General features: G+C 49.3%; 1 protein-coding gene across 1 annotated transcript in view; it reads right to left on the reverse strand.

The window, feature by feature from the left end:
* LOC137364701 (nuclear valosin-containing protein-like) overlaps positions 1 to 20,480 on the reverse strand; it is a 149,170-nt gene that overhangs the window by 95,075 nt on the left and 33,615 nt on the right. The window contains exons 9-10 of the mRNA XM_068027743.1: positions 20,128 to 20,262; positions 16,401 to 16,502 (exon numbers count right to left, since the gene is read on the reverse strand). Coding sequence (XP_067883844.1) covers positions 16,401 to 16,502; positions 20,128 to 20,262 — 237 coding nt within the window. The remainder of the gene's footprint in view (positions 1 to 16,400; positions 16,503 to 20,127; positions 20,263 to 20,480) is intronic.

The raw sequence follows: 20,480 nt of genomic DNA on the forward strand, positions 1-20,480 counted from the left end.
ACACCCACTTCCAGTAAACGGTCCCCATTCCCCACACCCCCTTCCAGTAAACAATCCCCATTCCACACACCCACTTCCAGTAAACAATCCCCATTCTCCACACCCCCTTCCAGTAAACAATCCGCATTCCCCACACCCCCTTCCAGTAAACAATCCCCATTCCCCACACCCACTTCCAGTAAACAATCCCCATTCCCCACACCCACTTCCAGTAAACAATCCCCATTCCCCACACCCACTTCCAGTAAACAATCCCCATTCCACACACCCCCTTCCAGTAAACAATCCCCATTCCACACACCCCCTTCCAGTAAACGGTCCCCATTCCACACACCCCCTTCCAGTAAACAATCCCCATTCCCCACACCCCCTTCCAGTAAACAATCCCCATTCCACACACCCACTTCCAGTAAACAATCCCCATTCCACACACCCCCTTCCAGTAAACAATCCCCATTCCCCACACCCCCTTCCAGTAAACAATCCCCATTCCACACACCCCCTTCCAGTAAACAATCCCCATTCCCCACACCCCCTTCCAGTAAACAATCCCCATTCCCCACACCCACTTCCAGTAAACAATCCCCATTCCACACACCCCCTTCCAGTAAACAATCCCCATTCCCCACACCCACTTCCAGTAAACAATCCCCATTCCACACACCCCCTTCCAGTAAACAATCCCCATTCCACACACCCCCTTCCAGTAAACGGTCCCCATTCCCCACACCCACTTCCAGTAAACAATCCCCATTCCCCACACCCACTTCCAGTAAACAATCCCCATTCCACACACCTCCTTCCAGTAAACAATCCCCATTCCCCACACCCACTTCCAGTAAACAATCCCCATTCCCCACACCCCCTTCCAGTAAACAATCCCCATTCCACACACCCACTTCCAGTAAACAATCCCCATTCCCCACACCCCCTTCCAGTAAACAATCCCCATTCCACACACCCCCTTCCAGTAAACAATCCCCATTCCCCACACCCACTTCCAGTAAACAATCCCCATTCCACACACCCACTTCCAGTAAACAATCCCCATTCCCCACACCCCCTTCCAGTAAACAATCCCCATTCCACACACCCCCTTCCAGTAAACAATCCCCATTCCCCACACCCCCTTCCAGTAAACAATCCCCATTCCACACACCCACTTCCAGTAAACAATCCCCATTCCACACACCCCCTTCCAGTAAACAATCCCCATTCCCCACACCCCCTTCCAGTAAACAATCCCCATTCCACACACCCCCTTCCAGTAAACAATCCCTATTCCACACACCCCCTTCCAGTAAACGGTCCCCATTCCACACATCCCCTTCCAGTAAACAATCCCCATTCCCCACACCCACTTCCAGTAAACAATCCCCATTCCCCACACCCACTTCCAGTAAACAATCCCCATTCCACACACCCCCTTCCAGTAAACAATCCCCATTCCACACACCCACTTCCAGTAAACGGTCCCCATTCCCCACACCCACTTCCAGTAAACAATCCCCATTCCCCACACCCCCTTCCAGTAAACAATCCCCATTCCACACACCCCCTTCCAGTAAACAATCCCCATTCCCCACACCCACTTCCAGTAAACAATCCCCATTCCCCACACCCCCTTCCAGTAAACAATCCCCATTCCACACACCCCCTTCCAGTAAACAATCCCCATTCCCCACACCCACTTCCAGTAAACAATCCCCATTCCACACAACCACTTCCAGTAAACAATCCCCATTCCACACACCCCCTTCCAGTAAACAATCCCCATTCCACACACCCCCTTCCAGTAAACAATCCCCATTCCCCACACCCACTTCCAGTAAACAATCCCCATTCCCCACACCCACTTCCAGTAAACAATCCCCATTCCACACACCCCCTTCCAGTAAACAATCCCTATTCCACACACCCACTTCCAGTAAACAATCCCCATTCCCCACACCCACTTCCAGTAAACAATCCCCATTCCACACACCCCCTTCCAGTAAACGGTCCCCATTCCACACACCCCCTTCCAGTAAACGGTCCCCATTCCACACATCCCCTTCCAGTAAACAATCCCCATTCCCCACACCCACTTCCAGTAAACAATCCCCATTCCCCACACCCACTTCCAGTAAACAATCCCCATTCCACACACCCCCTTCCAGTAAACGGTCCCCATTCCCCACACCCACTTCCAGTAAACAATCCCCATTCCCCACACCCACTTCCAGTAAACAATCCCTATTCCCCACACCCACTTCCAGTAAACAATCCCCATTCCACACACCCCCTTCCAGTAAACAATCTCCATTCCACACACCCCCTTCCAGTAAACAATCCCCATTCCACACACCCACTTCCAGTAAACAATCCCCATTCCCCACACCCCCTTCCAGTAAACAATCCCCATTCCACACACCCACTTCCAGTAAACGGTCCCCATTCCACACACCCCCTTCCAGTAAACAATCCCCATTCCCCACACCCACTTCCAGTAAACAATCCCCATTCCCCGCACTCACTTCCAGTAAACAATCCCCATTCCACACACCCCCTTCCAGTAAACGGTCCCCATTCCACACACCCCCTTCCAGTAAACAATCCCCATTCCCCACACCCACTTCCAGTAAACAATCCCCATTCCCCGCACTCACTTCCAGTAAACAATCCCCATTCCACACACCCCCTTCCAGTAAACAATCCCCATTCCACACACCCCCTTCCAGTAAACAATCCCCATTCCCCACACCCCCTTCCAGTAAACGGTCCCCATTCCACACACCCCCTTCCAGTAAACAATCCCCATTCCCCACACCCACTTCCAGTAAACAATCCCCATTCCACACACCCACTTCCAGTAAACAATCCCCATTCCCCACACCCCCTTCCAGTAAACAATCCCCATTCCACACACCCCCTTCCAGTAAACAATCCCCATTCCACACACCCCCTTCCAGTAAACAATCCCCATTCCACACACCCCCTTCCAGTAAACGGTCCCCATTCCACACACCCCCTTCCAGTAAACAATCCCCATTCCACACACCCCCTTCCAGTAAACAATCCCCATTCCCCACACCCACTTCCAGTAAACAATCCCCATTCTCCACACCCACTTCCAGTAAACAATCCCCATTCCCCACACCCACTTCCAGTAAACAATCCCCATTCCCCACACCCCCTTCCAGTAAACGGTCCCCATTCCCCACACCCCCTTCCAGTAAACGGTCCCCATTCCCCACACCCCCTTCCAGTAAACAATCCCCATTCCACACACCCCCTTCCAGTAAACAATCCCCATTCCACACACCCACTTCCAGTAAACAATCCCCATTCCCCACACCCACTTCCAGTAAACAATCCCCATTCCCCACACCCCCTTCCAGTAAACAATCCCATTCCCCACACCCCCTTCCAGTAAACAATCCCCATTCCACACACCCCCTTCCAGTAAACAATCCCCATTCCCCACACCCCCTTCCAGTAAACAGTCCCCATTCCCCACACCCACTTCCAGTAAACAATCCCCATTCTCCACACCCCCTTCCAGTAAACAATCCCCATTCCCCACACCCCCTTCCAGTAAACAATCCCCATTCCCTACACCCACTTCCAGTAAACAGTCCCCATTCCCCACACCCACTTCCAGTAAACGGTCCCCATTCCCCACACCCACTTCCAGTAAATAATCCCCACTCCTCACACCCACCTATCACACAAATGAGTAATGTGATATATGAATTTCAATGCCGGTTTGATGCTAGTTATATAGGCCGTACGTCGCAAAGACTGTCAAATTGTATCCAACAACATGTCCCTTCTGTTGTTTGCAATGGGCAAGGTACAGGCCGTACCCAACCTGCCCACACTTGTAAAACTCAAAACACAGTGAGCAACATTACATGTGATTCCGTGATTGGACAACATTTGCTAAATAATCCTCAGTGTGCTCAGAATTACGCTGACAACCAATTTAAGATTGTCAGTTGGGCTCGCAGTGTGGCGCATTTGTGTGTACTGGAAGCTACATATATTAATACACAGAGCTATGTTCTTTGCAGACAGAAAGAACATGTCCAAACATTGCGCCTGTTTCAGCTAAACAAAATAAGTGACAGTCTTTCGCTGGTTCATTCCTCTGGGCAATGCCTGGACCAGAGTCAAGGTGCCTGGTTTAAATTTCCAACAAAGCTTGGCAGTTAACTGTCAAGTTAAACTGGTGCATTCTCCATGGCAATGCCTCTCCCAATCAGAGTTCACTTGCCAACCAATCAGCACTCTCTTCTCATACAGTATTAAGTTGTGGTTTTCCCTTACATTGGTATTGTTGCGGATTGTCCCAATAAGTGCAAGACGAAAAGCTTCAACATGTCTCTACTTTCTGCAATATTAAATAGCAAGGACAAAAGGGTGATTATAGACAAAATTATGGAGGAATGGATAGGGACCAGACTTGGGGCACCAGCTAAGTTTCTGACTGATAATGGAGGGGAATTTGCCAATGACGTGTGAAAACATGATCATTATGGTTATGAATACTGCAGCTGAAAGTCCTTTCAGCAATGAGTTTTGTGAAAGGAGTCATGTGGTGATCGATGAAATGCTGCATAAAATCTTGGCTGACCAACCAAACTGCAAGTTGACAACTGCCCTGGCATGGGCGGTTCATGCGAAGAATTCACTTCAGATGGTTGGAGGATATATTCCATATCAGTTGGTGTATGGGCAGAATCTCAAATTGCCTTCTGAACTGTGTGACAGTCCTCCTGCTTTAGAAGGTCCTAGAATTCGTTCCATTTTTTTCTGCACATTTGAATTCATTACATGCAGGGAGACGGACTTTCATCAAGGCTGAGGTCTCTGAGAAAATTCAGAGAGCTCTGAGGCATCGTATTAGGGCATCTGAGGCAGAATTTAGTTCAGGAGATTTGGTCCATTATTAAAAGAGAGGGCCATAGGGAATGGAAAGGCCCTGGTAAGGTAATCAGTCGGGATGGTAAGACAGTAGCTATCAAGCATAGAAATCAAATTGTTAAGGTTCATTCTTCACAATTAATCGGGGTTGATTACAAAATCTCAGAATCTGAGCCTCTGATAGAAGGAAACGAGGCATCTTGTACCTCAAATACTCATGTGTCTTGTGAAGGTCCTGAGGAACAGGGTACAGTAGATCAAGGGTTAGATAGTGGCAATGTAAGAGATCACAACACACAGGACAGAGCTATCACATCCAAAGGCCAATTGCTCCGAGTAGGTACTTGGGCGACATATAGCCCAGAGAGGTCCAGTGAATAGAGGGATGCGGCAATTGTGGGATGTGCACAATCTACTGGCAAGTTTAAATATTGATTGAACGTTCAGGAGGATGGCCAAGAAGCAAGATCCATGGCCTGGCAGAATGAAGTGGAAGAGTGGAGAGTAAGAAAGCACAGTGCAAGTTTCATAGTGGCTTTGAAAGTGACTCTGTAGGAATCCGCCCGTATTAAGGAGTTATAAGGTTGTTACTTTCCCATGAAATAGCCGAGCAAGCCACTCAGTTTTCATGGGCAATTAGGGTTGGGCAACAAATGCTGGCCTTGCCAGTGTCACCCACATCCCATGGAAGAATAAAAAAATTAGGGATTCGAAAATTAGAGGCAGGCTTTATTTGCCTGAAAGGGTAGAAGTTGTTCATTAACATGCCAGGACATGCCCCTGTGGTCAAGGACGTAGTATCACTGCCTCTTCCTAAGAGCACAATGAGAGGTTCTGAAAGCAGGAACTCACTTCAAAAAGTTATTAGCATCATCACCTCAACAAGGCACTGTAATACAACTTTCATAAATAATCATTGTAAGCTATGACAGTTTAACAATGGATGACGTGATTTTGTACAGATGGACATAAGGTCACCTGTCAACTGAATCAGAGAAACAGAGTTATAATCTTCAAACACAGTTGGGTAGCTTGGAAGTTTACCACCATTTGCAACTTCCAGCATTCTGCTAGCTCGAAAGGATATGTTGACCAGCATCTCTACTCACAGGTTCCTGCCAGCTCAGCCTTTTCTTCGAAATTAAACAATGTGGATTTTTAAACTAGAAATTAATAGTTATACTGCCTTATTTGGGAAAAAGGGGGACGAACCTATTTGCAAAGAGGTAACACTCCCATACATTAAAAAAGTTATGCAGCTTAGAAGCAGCATAAGTGTTGGAAGCACACAGTGAATTTTTACATTTGTTGGATTCACTCCAGTGTTTCTCCTGGTAAAGGTACAGCTACTGGGGGAGAGTGATGATAGTTCTCTCCCTAATTGGGATAGAGGGATCTTGGTAAAGTCTGTCGCTTTCTATTCTGGGATTTAAGGTAAAAGTTACTTTAAATGTTGATGGATATCTGAAATATTTCACTGTAATAATATTTAGACTCAATAATTGGATTCTCTACTAGGAACAAGATCATACTTCCTTTTCCTAGAACTATTAACATTGTGATTGACATTCCCATCAATGTGCATTGAATGTTCAGTTCTTCAATAAACTTTGATATAATTTAGAAATATATTGTCTCATATAGCCTTCTGTATCTCAAACTCGAGAACCCAACTCCATACACTCTTCAGTGGGGAGGTATATTATTGACAAGAGATGCCCAGACCCTTATAATATCAAGGTTGTTTCATCTGGCTAAAACGTGTTAAAAAAGGCAATCTGGAGGACGTTATTTATTTTATTTATTTAGAGATACAGCACTGAACCAGGCCCTTCGGCCCACTGAGTCTGTGCCAACCATCAACCACCCATTTATACTAATCCTACACTAATCCCATATTCCTACCACATCCCCACCTGTCCCTATATTCTCCAACCACCTACCTATACTTGGGGCAATTTACAATGGCCAATTTACCTATCAACCTGCAAGTCTTTGGCTGTGGGAGGAAACCAGAACACCCGGAGTAAACCCATGCAGACACAGGGAAAACTTGCAAACTCCACACAGGCAGTACCCAGAACTGAACCGGGGTCGCTGGAGTTGTGAAGCTGCGGTGCTAACCACTGTGCCGCCCATACATATATGCTCAGCTGGTTCCTTTCCTTTGGTGAAAGTTAGATCAGTTCTTCTTCAAAGTATCTGTGAGATCTGTCTTTCTCAACCTTAAGTGAGAGTCATAGAGTTATACAGCACAGAAACAGGCCCTTCGGCCCATCGTGTCTGTGCCAGCCACACAGCACCCAACTATTCTAATCCCATATTCCAGCACTTGACCCGTAGCCTTGTATGCTATGGCGTTTCAAATGCTCATCTAAATACTTCTTAAATGTTGTGAGGGTTCCTGCCTCTACCACCTCTTCAGGCAGTGCGTTCCAGATTCCAACCACGCTCTGGGTGAAAAACATTTTCCTCAAATCTCCCCTAAACCTCCTGCCGCTTACCCTAAATCTATGCCCCCTAGTTATTGACCCCTCCGCTAAGGGAAAAAGTCTCTTTTCATCTAACCTATCAATGCCTCTCATAATCTTGTATACCTCAATCATGTCCCCACTCAGCCTTCTCTGCTCTAAGGAAAACAACCCTAGCCTTTTCATTCTCTCGTCATAGCTGAAATGCTCCAGCCCAGGCAACATCCTGGTGAATCTCCTCTGCACCCTCTCCATCTGCAATCACATCCTCCTACAGTGTGGTGACCAGAACTCTACACAGTACTCCAGCTTTGGCCGAACTAGCTTTTTATACAGCTCCATCATAACTTCCCCGCTCTTATATTCAATGCCTCGGCTAATAAAGGCAAGTATCCCATATGCCTTCCTAACCACCTTATCTACCTGTGCTGCTGCCTTCAAAGAACAAAGAACAAAGAAATTTACAGCACAGGAACAGGCCCTTCGGCCCTCCAAGCCTGCGGCACAGTGGCGCAGTGGTTAGCACTGCAGCCTCACAGCTCCAGCGATCCGGGTTCAATTCTGGGGACTGCCTGTGTGGAGTTTGCAAGTTCTCCCTGTGTCTGCGTGGGTTTTCTCCGGGTGCTCCGGTTTCCTCCCACAAGCCAAAGACTTGCAGGTTGATAGGTAAATTGGCCATTATAAATTGCCCCTAGTATAGGTAGGTGGTAGTGAAATATAGGGACAGGTGGGGAAGTGGTAGGAATATGGGATTAGTGTAGGATTAGCATAAATGGGTGGTTGATGGTCGGCACAGACTCGGTGGGCCGAAGGGCCTGTTTCAGTGCTGTATCTCTAAACTAAACATCTATCTAAACCTGTCGCCTATTTTATAAGGGTCTGTATCTCTTTGCTTCCTGCCCATTCATGTATCTGTCTAGATACATCTTAAAAGACGCTATTGTGCCCGCGTCTACCACCTCCGCTGGCAACGCGTTCCAGGCACCCACCACCCTCTGCGTAAAGAACTTTCCACGCATATCCCCCCTAAACTTTTCCCCCCTCACTTTGAACTCGTGACCCCTAGTAATTGAATCCCCCACTCTGGGAAAAAGCTTCTTGCTATCCACCCTGTCTACACCTCTCATGATTTTGTATACCTCAATCAGGTCCCCCCTCAACCTCCGTCTTTCTAATGAAAATAATCCTAATCTACTCAACCTCTCTTCATAGCTAGTGCCCTCCATACCAGGCAACATCCTGGTGAACCTCCTCTGCACCCTCTCCAAAGCATCTACATCCTCTTGGTAATGTGGCGACCAGAACTGCACGCAGTATTCCAAATGTGGCCGAACCAAAGTCTTATACAACTGTAACATGACCTGCCAACCCTTGTACTCAATACCCCGTCCGATGAAGGAAAGCATGCCGTATGCCTTCTTGACCACTCTATTGACCTGCGTTGCCACCTTCAGGGAACAATGGACCTGAACACCCAAATCTCTCTGTACATCAATTTTCCCCAGGACTTGTCCATTTACTGTATAGTTCACTCTTGAATTGGATCTTCCAAAATGCATCACCTCGTATTTGCCCGGATTGAACTCCATCTGCCACTTCTCTGCCCAACTCTCCAATCTATCTATATTCTGCTGTATTCTCTGACAGTCCCCTTCACTATCTGCTACTCCACCAATCTTAGTGTCGTCTGCAAACTTGCCAATCAGACCACCTATACTTTCCTCCAAATCATTTATGTATATCACAAACAACAGTGGTCCCAGCACGGATCCCTGTGGAACACCACTGGTCACACGTCTCCATTTTGAGAAACTCCCTTCCACTGCTACTCTCTGTCTCCTGTTGCCCAGCCAGTTCTTTATCCATCTAGCTAGTACACCCTGGACCCCATACGACTTCACTTTCTCCATCAGCCTACCATGGGGAACCTTATCAAACGCCTTACTGAAGTCCATGTATATGACATCTACAGCCCTTCCCTCATCAATCAACTTTGTCACTTCCTCAAAGAATTCTATTAAGTTGGTAAGACATGATCTTCCCTGCACAAAACCATGTTGCCTATCACTGATAAGTCCATTTTCTTCCAAATGGGAATAGATCCTATCCCTCAGTATCTTCTCCAGCAGCTTCAGTGATCTATGGACAAGTACACCAACGTCCCTCTGACTTTCTTCACTTCCTAGGGACCTACCATCCATTGTATATTCCCTTGCCTTGTTAGTCCTCCCAAAATGCATTACCTCACACTTTTCAGGATTAAATTCCATTTGCCACTGCTCCGCCCATCTTACCAGCTCATCAATATCTCCCTGTAATCTAAGGATTTCCTCCTCACTATTTACAACACCACCAATTTTCATGTCATCTGTGAACTTATTGATCATACCTCCTATATTCACGTCTAAATCATTAATGTACACTACAAACAGCAAGGGTCCCAGCACCGATCCCTGTGGTACACCACTGGTCACAGGCTTCCAATCGCAAAAACATTCCTCGACCATTACCCTCTGCCTCCTGCCATTAACCCAATTTTGGATCCAATTTGCCCTGGATCCCATGGGCTCTTACCATCTTAAACAACCTCCTATGCGGGACCCTATCAAAAGCCTTACTGAAATCCATGTATACATCTACTGCTTTACCCTCATCGACACATCTAGTCACCTCCTCGAAAAATTCAATCAAGTTTGTTAGACACGATCTTCCCCTGACAAAGCCATGCTGACCATCCCTGATTAATCCCTGCCTCTCCAAGTGGAGATTAATCCTGTCCCTCAGAATTTTTTCCAATATTTTCCCAACCACTGTAATTACCTGGTTTATCCCTGCTACCCTTCTTGAATAATGGCACCACATTCGCTGTCCTCCAGTCCTCTGGTACCTCTCCTGTGGCCAAAGAGGATTTGAAAATTTGTGTCAGTGCCCCTGCTATCTCCTCCCTTGCCTCACATAACAGCCTTGGATACACCTCATCTGGGACAGGGGATTTATCCACTTTTAAGCCCGCTAAAAGTTAATATTTCCTCCCTTTCAATGCTAATATGTTCAAGTATATCACAATCCCCCTCCCTGATCTCTACACCTACATCGTCCTTCTCCATATTGAACACAGATGAAAAGTAATCATTTAAAACCTCACCCATGGCCTCCGGCTCCACACGCAGATTGCCACTTTGGTCCCTAATGGGCCCCACTCTTTCCCTGGTTATCCTCTTACCCTTAATATACTTATAAAATGCCTTAGGATTTTCCTTTATCTTGCCCGCCAGCGTTATTTCATGCCCCCTCTTCGCTCACTCAATTACTTTTTTAAGTGCCACCCTACACTTTCTATACTCCTCTAGTGTCTCCGCTGTTTTCAGTGCTTGGGATCTGCCATACGCCTCCTTTTTTTTCCTGATCCAATTCTGTATCTCCCTTAACATCCAGGGTTCCCTGGACTTGTTGGTCCTCCCCTTCACCTTAACGGGTACATGTTGGCTCTGAACTATCACTATTTCCTCTTTGAATGACTCCCACTGGTCTGATATAGACTTTCCTACAAGTAGCTGCTCCCAGTCCACTTTGGCCAGATCCTGTTTTATCATATTGAAATCGGCCTTCCCCCAATTCAGTACCTTTATTTCTGGTCCATCTTTGTCCTTTTCCATAACTACCTTAAATCTTAGAGTTATGGTCATTATCCCTGAAATGCTCCCCCACTGACACTTCTACCAGTTGACCAGCTTCATTCCCTAGGATTAGGTCCAGTACTGCCCCTTCTCTTGTAGGACTTTCTACGTGCTGGCTCAAAAAGCTCTCCTGTATGCATTTTAAGAATTCCGCCCCCTTTAAGCCTTTTGCACTAAGACTATCCCAGTTGATACTGGGGAAGTTGAAATCCCCTTTATTATTACCCTATTATTTTCACACCTCTCAGAGATTTTCTGACATATCTGCTCCTCTATCTCTCTCTGAGTGTTTGGAGGTCTGTAGTAGACACTCAGCCAAGTCATTGTCCCCTTTTGTTTTTAAGTTCTACCTAAATGGCCTCATTTGAGGAACCTTCTAAGATAGCATCCCTCCTTACTGCAGTAATTGACTCCTTGATCAACAGTGCAATGCCACCTCCTCTTTTACCCCCTCGCCTGTCACACCTGAAGATTCTATACCCTGGAATACTGAGCTGCCAGTCCTGCCCCTCCCTCAACCATGTCTCTGTTCTAATCCCATGTGCTAATCAATGCCCTCAATTCATCTGCCTTACTAGTAAGACTCCTTGCATTGAAATAGATGCAATCCAGCCTTGCATTTTCCTCTCGTGCCTTACCAGGTCTATATTTGCTCTGCCTTCCAGGCAGACTCACTTTCTGTTCTCTATTACCCCCTACTGTACCTCCACTCTGTATCCCATCCCCCTGCCAAATTAGTTTAAACCCCCCCCCCGCCCCCAACAGAACTGGCAAACCTCCCAGCAATGATGCTTGTCCCATTCCGGTTCAGGTGCAACCCGGCCAACCTGTACAGGTCCCACCTTTGCCAGAAACAGACCCATTGATCCAGGAAACTAAAGCCCTCCCTCCTGCATCATCTGGGGAGTATGCCTGATCTGGGATGGTCCCAAAAAGGGCTAGAATTAAAAACCACTTCAACTCTTGCACCAGGAAACGATCATGTACTGGAGAAAGAGCCTCCGACAGCGCGATAGCGAGATCTTACAATAGTAGTCCCGAAAGACATCGACGTGCTTGTTGAGGCCCTGGTTTGAACAGATTACACAATGAAATGAAGGCTGAAAAACAGTCCTGCAATAGAACTAGAAGCAGAAGTCCTCGTGACTGTGAAGTTTTTGGTAGCCATCAAACCTGAGGATAAACTAATAGGAGAGGCAAAACAAAAAGAGTTCGAGAGTTGGACAGTGTTTGGAGTTTATTCTGAGGTACCTGATAGGGGACAGCCGGCCTAGTCACATAGATGGATTTGTACTGAAAAAGATCTTCCTGATGGGACTTAAAAGGTTAAAGCAAGGATAGTCACGAGGTGTCTTCGAGAATGACTGGGTGATACCAGATGTTAGAGTGGACTCTCCCATAGCTGGAAAAGTAATCTTGAAAATCTTTTTGGGTCTTTTGGCCACATATTCATGGGAGTGTAGATCCATTGACATAAAAGCCACATTTCTGTAAGGCGATACTTTTCAGAGAGAAGTGTTTCTGAAACCACCTAACAAGGCGGCAGATGCAGAAATAAAACTATGGAAACTGAACAAATGTGTCTACGGCCCTAATGATGCTTCCAGGGTGTGGTATTTCTTGGGGAGATCTGTTTTGTTGAAAATTGGTTGTGTTCAACTAAAAGCAGATCCTGCAATGTTTTATTGGTATAAAAGGGAAATTTTCAGGCATCTTCACGATGGACATTGATGATTTCTTATGGGATGGTACTGCAGATTCCGAGAAATATATTAATAAATTTAAAGTAGAATTTAAGATTGGGAGTCAGGCTTGTGGGGCTTTTAAATATATTGGTTTAGATATTAAGCAGAGTAAGTCTAGAACAAGTTTACATCAACAATCCTATTCAGACAGTGTTACTCCCCTCCTGGTTAATTGTGTTGGGTCATCACAGATATATTGAAAGCAGAGACAGAGCAATTGTAAACTTAATTAAACTAGCTGTACACTCAGACTAGTTTTGATGTGTAGTTAAGTACTACAAATGAAGCACTCAACAGGTGAGAATGTTTGAAGGACTAATAAAACATTAAAAAAATTAAGCCTGGAGAAATGCTTCCTTAAGTTCCCTCCTTAGATGACCCCGAGAATGTGAAAGTGGCCGTTTTTAGTGATGTTTCACATGTTAAATCTTGCTGATGGGTATTCGAGTGCAGTTGGTTTTATAATATTTCTGATGGGTGAAAATGGGAAATGTTAACCTATAGCTTGGGAATAAAATAAAAAGGTTGTTAAAAGTACTTTAGCTGCGGAAACATCGCCTCTTATGATGTAAGAGAGATCTAAAAATCACCCAAACAAGGGGACACAGTGTTAAAAATACAGCTCAGCACTCATGAAGAAATCTAGAACACTTTCCCCCAAATGACTGTGGACACTGGAGGACAATTTGAGCTTTCCTGACTGAGTGAGATAGTTGAGGTCATGATCTAAATAAATAGCTGAGAGGCTCAATGTGCTAGCTAGTCTCACCTTGTCTGTACAGACCCAGGAAGGCCCAGCTCCTCGTCCCAGCCCTACGGTGAGGCGGAGAACACACCCCAATAGTCCTGTCCACAAGGGAGAAACTATTTCTTGTGTTCCAGTGACTGATTGGAAAGTGCATGGAATGAATGTCAGCAGAAGACAGGTCCAGCTGTGATGTCTCAAAGACAGACTCACTGATACATCAGAAAAACTGTTAGCAAGCTGTGGCAGCAGCTATCTGAGCAAGGGGGGAAAGGCAGGACGATAACAGTGGTAAAGTTACTGAACTAGTAATCCAGAGGCCCAGACTAATGCTCCAGAGACAAATTCAAATCCTGCACAACAGCTGCAGGAATTTAAATATAATTAAAGAATTAACCGCCCGTCTCATTAATAATGAGCATGAAATTCTTGTAAAAATCTATCTGTTTTAATAATGCCCTTCAGGGGAGACAATCTGCTGTCCTTACTCAGTCTGACCTACATGTGACTCCAGACTCACAGCATTGCTAACTCCCCTCTGAAATGGCCCAACAAGCCAAACGTGGACAAAAGAGCTGAACTCAAGAGGTGAGGTGAGAGTGACTGCCCTTGACATCAAGGCAGCATTTGACCGAGTATGGCATCAAGGAGCCTGAGCAAAACTGGAGTCAATGGGAATCGGGGGGAAAACCCTCCGCTGGCTGGAGTCATACCTAGCACAAAGGAAGATGGTTGTGGTTGTTGGAGGTCAATCATCTCAGTCCCAGGACATCATTGCAGGAGTTCCTCAGGGTAGTGTCCTAGGCTCAGCCATCTTCAGTTTCTTCATCAATGACCTTCCTTCAATCATAAGGTCAGAAGTGGGGATGTTCGGGGATGATTGCACAATGTTCAGCACCATTCGCAACTCCTCAGATACTGAAGCAGTCCGTGTCCAGATGCAGCAAGACCTGGACAATATCCAGGCTTGGCTGATAAGTCTAAAGTTACATTCGCGCCACACAAGTGCCAGGCAATGACCATCTCCAATGAGAGAGAATCTAACCAGTGACGCAGTGGTTAGCACTGCAGCCTCACAGCTCCAGCAACCCGGGTTCATTTCTGGGTCCTGCCTATGCAGACCTCCAAACAGTCAGGGAGAGATAGAGGAACAGATATGTAGGCAAATCTGAGAGGTGTATAAATAATAGGGTAGTAATAGTATGGGATTTCAACTTACCTAATATCAACTGGGATAGTCTTAGTGCAAAGGCTTAAAATTCATACAGGAGAGCTTTTTGAGCCAGTACGTAGAAATCCTACAAGAAAAAGGGCAGTACTGGACCTAATCCTAGGGAATGAAGCCGGACAAGTGGTAGAAGTGTCAGTGGGGGAGCATTTCGGGGATAGTGACCATAACTCTAAGATTTAAGGTAGTTATGGAAAAGGACAAAGATGGACCGAAAATAAAGGTACTGAACGGCGCAGTGGCACAGTGGTTAGCACCGCAGCCTCACAGCTCCAGCGACCCGGGTTCGATTCTGGGTACTGCCTGTGTGGAGTTTGCAAGTTCTCCCTGTGACCGTGTGGGTTTCCGCCGAGTGCTCCGGTTTCCTCCCACAGCCAAAGGCTTGCAGGTTGATAGGTAAATTGGCCATTGTAAATTGCCCCTTGTGTAGGTAGGTGGTATGGTGGGGATGTGGTAGAGAATATGGGATTAATGTGGGATTAGTATAAAAGGGTGGTTGTTGGTCAGCACAGACTCGGTGGGCCGAAGGGCCTGTTTCAGTGCTGTATCACTGAATAAAATTTTTAATAATTTAAAAAATGAAAAAAAATTCAATGGCATTACCATCGCTGAATCCTCCACCATCAACATCCTGGGGGTTACCATTGACCAGAAACTGAACTGGAGTAGCCATATAAATACCGTGGCTACAAGAGCAGGTCAGAGGCTTGGAATCCTGTGGCGAGTAACTCACATCCTGACTCCCCAAAGCCTGTCCACCATCTACAAGGCACAAGTCAGGAGTGTGATGGAATACTCTCCACTTGCCTGGATGGGTGCAGCTCCAACACTCAAGAAGCTCGACACCATCCAGGACAAAGCAGCCAGCTTGATTGGCACCCCATCTACAAACATTCACTCCCTCCACCACTGACGCACAGTCGCAGCAGTGTGTACCATCTACAAGATGCACTGCAGCAATGCACCAAGGCTCCTTAGACAGCACCTTCCAAACCCACGACCTCTACCAACTAGAAGGACAAGGGCAGCAAATGCATGGGAACACCACCACCTGCAAGTTCCCCTCCAAGTCACACACCATCCTGACTTGGAACTATATCGCCGTTCCTTCACTGTCGCTGGGTCAAAATCCTGGAACTCCCTTCCTAACAGCACTGTGGGTGTACCTACCCCACATGGACAGCAGTGGTTCAAGAAGGCAGCTCACCACCACTTTCTCAAGGGCAATTAGGGATGGGTAATAAATGCTGGCCTGGCCAGTGACGCCCACATCCCATGAATGAATTAAAAAAAGTAGTAAGAGAAATAGTGAGAGAGATAAAAGGAAAGAGGTGAAAAGGAGAGGATTATTCCATCAGTGAGGATTATTGGGATATGGAATACATTTCCATAGGAAATATCAAAGAAGTAAATGGGGTTTGGAGCAGGTACTTGTAATCGGAGTGGGGTCGGAGCGGTGGGGTGCGACCAGGGTCAGAGCGGGAGGGGGATCGGGGTCAGAGCTGGGGGCTGCGACCAGGGTCGGAGCAGGGGGGGGGGGGGATTGGGGTCAGAGCTGGGGTGGGGGGGCGACCAGGATGTGCAGAGACAACTTGCGGAAGTCCTAACTTCACCCTGGGTACTCACCACGGCCTCTTCAAACAGCTCTCGCAGTTTCTGCTCGGACTCTCCAGAGACACCCGTTACTATCTCTGTGGCAGCAACTTTCAGCATAGGCAGTTCCAGCTCCTGGAAGATACAGCGACCAAGACTTAAAACAGCAGCAGCATATGGAATCTTTAACTTACCTCTATCAACACAGACCTCACATCAACAGCACTGCAATTCATGGTTATTCAACCACAATGAGCCTGTACTCCCATAGCAGGTCATTCCCACTGTGACTGTACTCCCATAGCAGGTCATTCCCACTGTGACTGTACTCCCGTAGCAGGTCATTCCCACTGTGACTGTACTCCCGTAGCAGGTCATTCCCACTGTGACTGTACTCCCGTAGCAGGTCATTCCCACTGTGACTGTACTCCCGTAGCAGGTCATTCCCACTGTGACTGTACTCCCGTAGCAGGTCATTCCCACTGTGACTGTACTCCCGTAGCAGGTCATTCCCACTGTGACTGTACTCCCGTAGCAGGTCATTCCCACTGTGACTGTACTCCCGTAGCAGGTCATTCCCACTGTGACTGTACTCCCGTAGCAGGTCATTCCCACTGTGACTGTACTCCCGTAGCAGGTCATTCCCACTGTGACTGTACTCCCGTAGCAGGTCATTCCCACTGTGACTGTACTCCCGTAGCAGGTCATTCCCACTGTGACTGTACTCCCGTAGCAGGTCATTCCCACTGTGACTGTACTCCCGTAGCAGGTCATTCCCACTGTGACTGTACTCCCGTAGCAGGTCATTCCCACTGTGACTGTACTCCCGTAGCAGGTCATTCCCACTGTGACTGTACTCCCGTAGCAGGTCATTCCCACTGTGACTGTACTCCCGTAGCAGGTCATTCCCACTGTGACTGTACACCCGTAGCAGGTCATTCCCACTGTGACTGTACTCCCGTAGCAGGTCATTCCCACTGTGACTGTACTCCCGTAGCAGGTCATTCCCACTGTGACTGTACTCCCGTAGCAGGTCATTCACACTGTGACTGTACTCCCGTAGCAGGTCATTCCCACTGTGACTGTACTCCCGTAGCAGGTCATTCCCACTGTGACTGTACTCCCGTAGCAGGTCATTCCCACTGTGACTGTACTCCCGTAGCAGGTCATTCCCACTGTGACTGTACTCCCGTAGCAGGACATTCCCACTGTGACTGTACTCCCGTAGCAGGACATTCCCACTGTGACTGTACTCCCGTAGCAGGACATTCCCACTGTGACTGTACTCCCGTAGCAGGTCATTCCCACTGTGACTGTACTCCCGTAGCAGGTCATTCCCACTGTGACTGTACTCCCATAGCAGGTCATTCCCACTGTGACTGTACTCCCATAGCAGGTCATTCCCACTGTGACTGTACTCCCATAGCAGGTCATTCCCACTGTGACTGTACTCCCGTAGCAGGTCATTCCCACTGTGACTGCACACCGGAGCAGGACATTCCCACTGTGACTGCACTCCCAAAGTAGGACATTCCCCCTGTGAGAGTACTCACGGGGCGGGACATTCCCACAGTGACTTTACGCCCGGAGCGCGACATTCCTACCGTGACTGCACGCCCGGAGCGGGACATTCCCACCGTGACAGTGGGAATATGGGAGTATAAGGGAATATGGGAGTACTGTCACTGTGGGAATGTCCCGCTCCGGGCGTGCAGTCACTGTGGGAATGTCCCGCTCCGGGCGTGCAGTCACGGTGGGAATGTCCCGCTCCGGGCGTGTAGTCACGGTGGGAATGTCGCGCTATGGGAGAACTGTGACTGCATGCCCAGAGCGGGACATTCCCACTCTGGCGGTAGGGAACATTCCCACTCTGGCGGTAGGGAACAATCCCACTCTGGCGGTAGGGAACAATCCCACTCTGGCTGTTCTCCCAGAGCTGGACATTCCCACTGTGACTGCACTCCCACAGCGGGACATTCCCACTGTGACTGCACTCCCACAGCGGGACATTCCCACTGTGACTGCACTCCCACAGCGGGACATTCCCACTGTGACTGCACTCCCACAGCGGGACATTCCCACTGTGACTGCACTCCCACAGCGGGACATTCCCACTGTGACTGCACTCCCACAGCGGGACATTCCCACTGTGACTGCACTCCCACAGCGGGACATTCCCACTGAGACTGTATGGGAACATCCCCACTGTGACTGTTCTCCCAGAGCTGGACATTCCCACTGTGACTGTACTCCCACAGCAGGACATTCCCACTGTGACTGTACTCACAGACCGGGACATTCCCACTGTGACTGCGTTCCCATAGCGGGACCTTCCCACCGCGACTGCGCTCCCGGAGCGGGACATTCCCACCGTGACTGCCCTCCCGGAGCGGGACCTTCCCACCGCGACTGCGCTCCCGGAGCGGGACCTTCCCACCGCGACTGCGCTCCCGGAGCGGGACATTCCCACCGTGACTGCGCTCCCGGAGCGGGACCTTCCCACCGTGACTGCGCTCCCGGAGCGGGACCTTCCCACCGTGACTGCGCTCCCGGAGCGGGACCTTCCCACCGTGACTGCCCTCCCGGAGCGGGACCTTCCCACCGTGACTGCGCTCCCGGAGCGGGACCTTCCCACCGCGACTGCGCTCCCGGAGCGGGACCTTCCCACCGCGACTGCGCTCCCGGAGCGGGACCTTCCCACTGTGACTGCGTTCCCATAGCGGGACCTTCCCACCGCGACTGCGCTCCCGGAGCGGGACCTTCCCACTGTGACTGCGCTCCCGGAGCGGGACCTTCCCACCGTGACTGCCCTCCCGGAGCGGGACCTTCCCACTGTGACTGCCCTCCCGGAGCGGGACCTTCCCACCGCGACTGCGCTCCCGGAGCGGGACCTTCCCACCGCGACTGCGCTCCCGAAGCGGGACCTTCCCACCGCGACTGCGCTACCGGAGCGGGACCTTCCCACCGCGATTGCGCTCCCGGAGCGGGACCTTCCCACCGCGACTGCCCTCCCGGAGCGGGACCTTCCCACCGTGACTGCCCTCCCGGAGCGGGACCTTCCCACCGTGACTGCCCTCCCGGAGCGGGACATTCCCACCGTGACTGCCCTCCCGGAGCGGGACCTTCCCACCGTGACTGCGCTCCCGGAGCGGGACCTTCCCACCGTGACTGCGCTCCCGGAGCGGGACCTTCCCACCGTGACTGCGCTCCCGGAGCGGGACCTTCCCACCGTGACTGCCCTCCCGGAGCGGGACCTTCCCACCGTGACTGCCCTCCCGGAGCGGGACCTTCCCACTGTGACTGCACTCCCACAGCGGGACATTCCCACTGTGACTGCACTCCCACAGCGGGACATTCCCACTGTGACTGCCCTCCCGGAGCGGGACATTCCCACCGTGACTGCCCTCCCGGAGCGGGACCTTCCCACCGTGACTGCGCTCCCGGAGCGGGACCTTCCCACCGTGACTGCGCTCCCGGAGCGGGTCCTTCCCACCGCGACTGCCCTCCCGGAGCGGGACATTCCCACCGTGACTGCCCTCCCGGAGCGGGACCTTCCCACCGTGACTGCGCTCCCGGAGCGGGACCTTCCCACCGTGACTGCGCTCCCGGAGCGGGACCTTCCCACCGCGACTGCCCTCCCGGAGCGGGACATTCCCACCGTGACTGCCCTCCCGGAGCGGGTCTGCAACATACACAAGATCACATTCATGTTGTAACATTTTTTCACTGGAAATGGATTAATTTCCCTTCTACCTCTTACCCCAACAATGGCCTGTGCCAACAGTGTCTTCCCACAGCCTGGGGGTCCATGTAACAGAAATCCCCGGGGTGGCACCACGCCCAGCTGCTGGTATACTTCAGGGTGCCGCATGTGAATTAGCAGCTGGCACACTGCCTGCAAAAGGAATGAAAAATACGGTTCAAGTTCACCTTGGTTCTGCCGCTCCACCTCTCCTGATCCACTATCCCCCGCCCTGCCTGCCTTGTGGCTCTTCATTTGTGCATGAATGTGGACAAGCATTATGGCCTGGCCTGCTCCTGTCCATGGCTACCCACTCTCTAGCTCTGTAACCTCCTCTTGCCCCACATCCCTCAGATATCCGCAGTCTAAGT

The sequence above is a fragment of the Heterodontus francisci genome, unplaced genomic scaffold (assembly GCF_036365525.1).
Source record: "Heterodontus francisci isolate sHetFra1 unplaced genomic scaffold, sHetFra1.hap1 HAP1_SCAFFOLD_1106, whole genome shotgun sequence".
NCBI classification, from domain to species: domain Eukaryota; kingdom Metazoa; phylum Chordata; class Chondrichthyes; order Heterodontiformes; family Heterodontidae; genus Heterodontus; species Heterodontus francisci.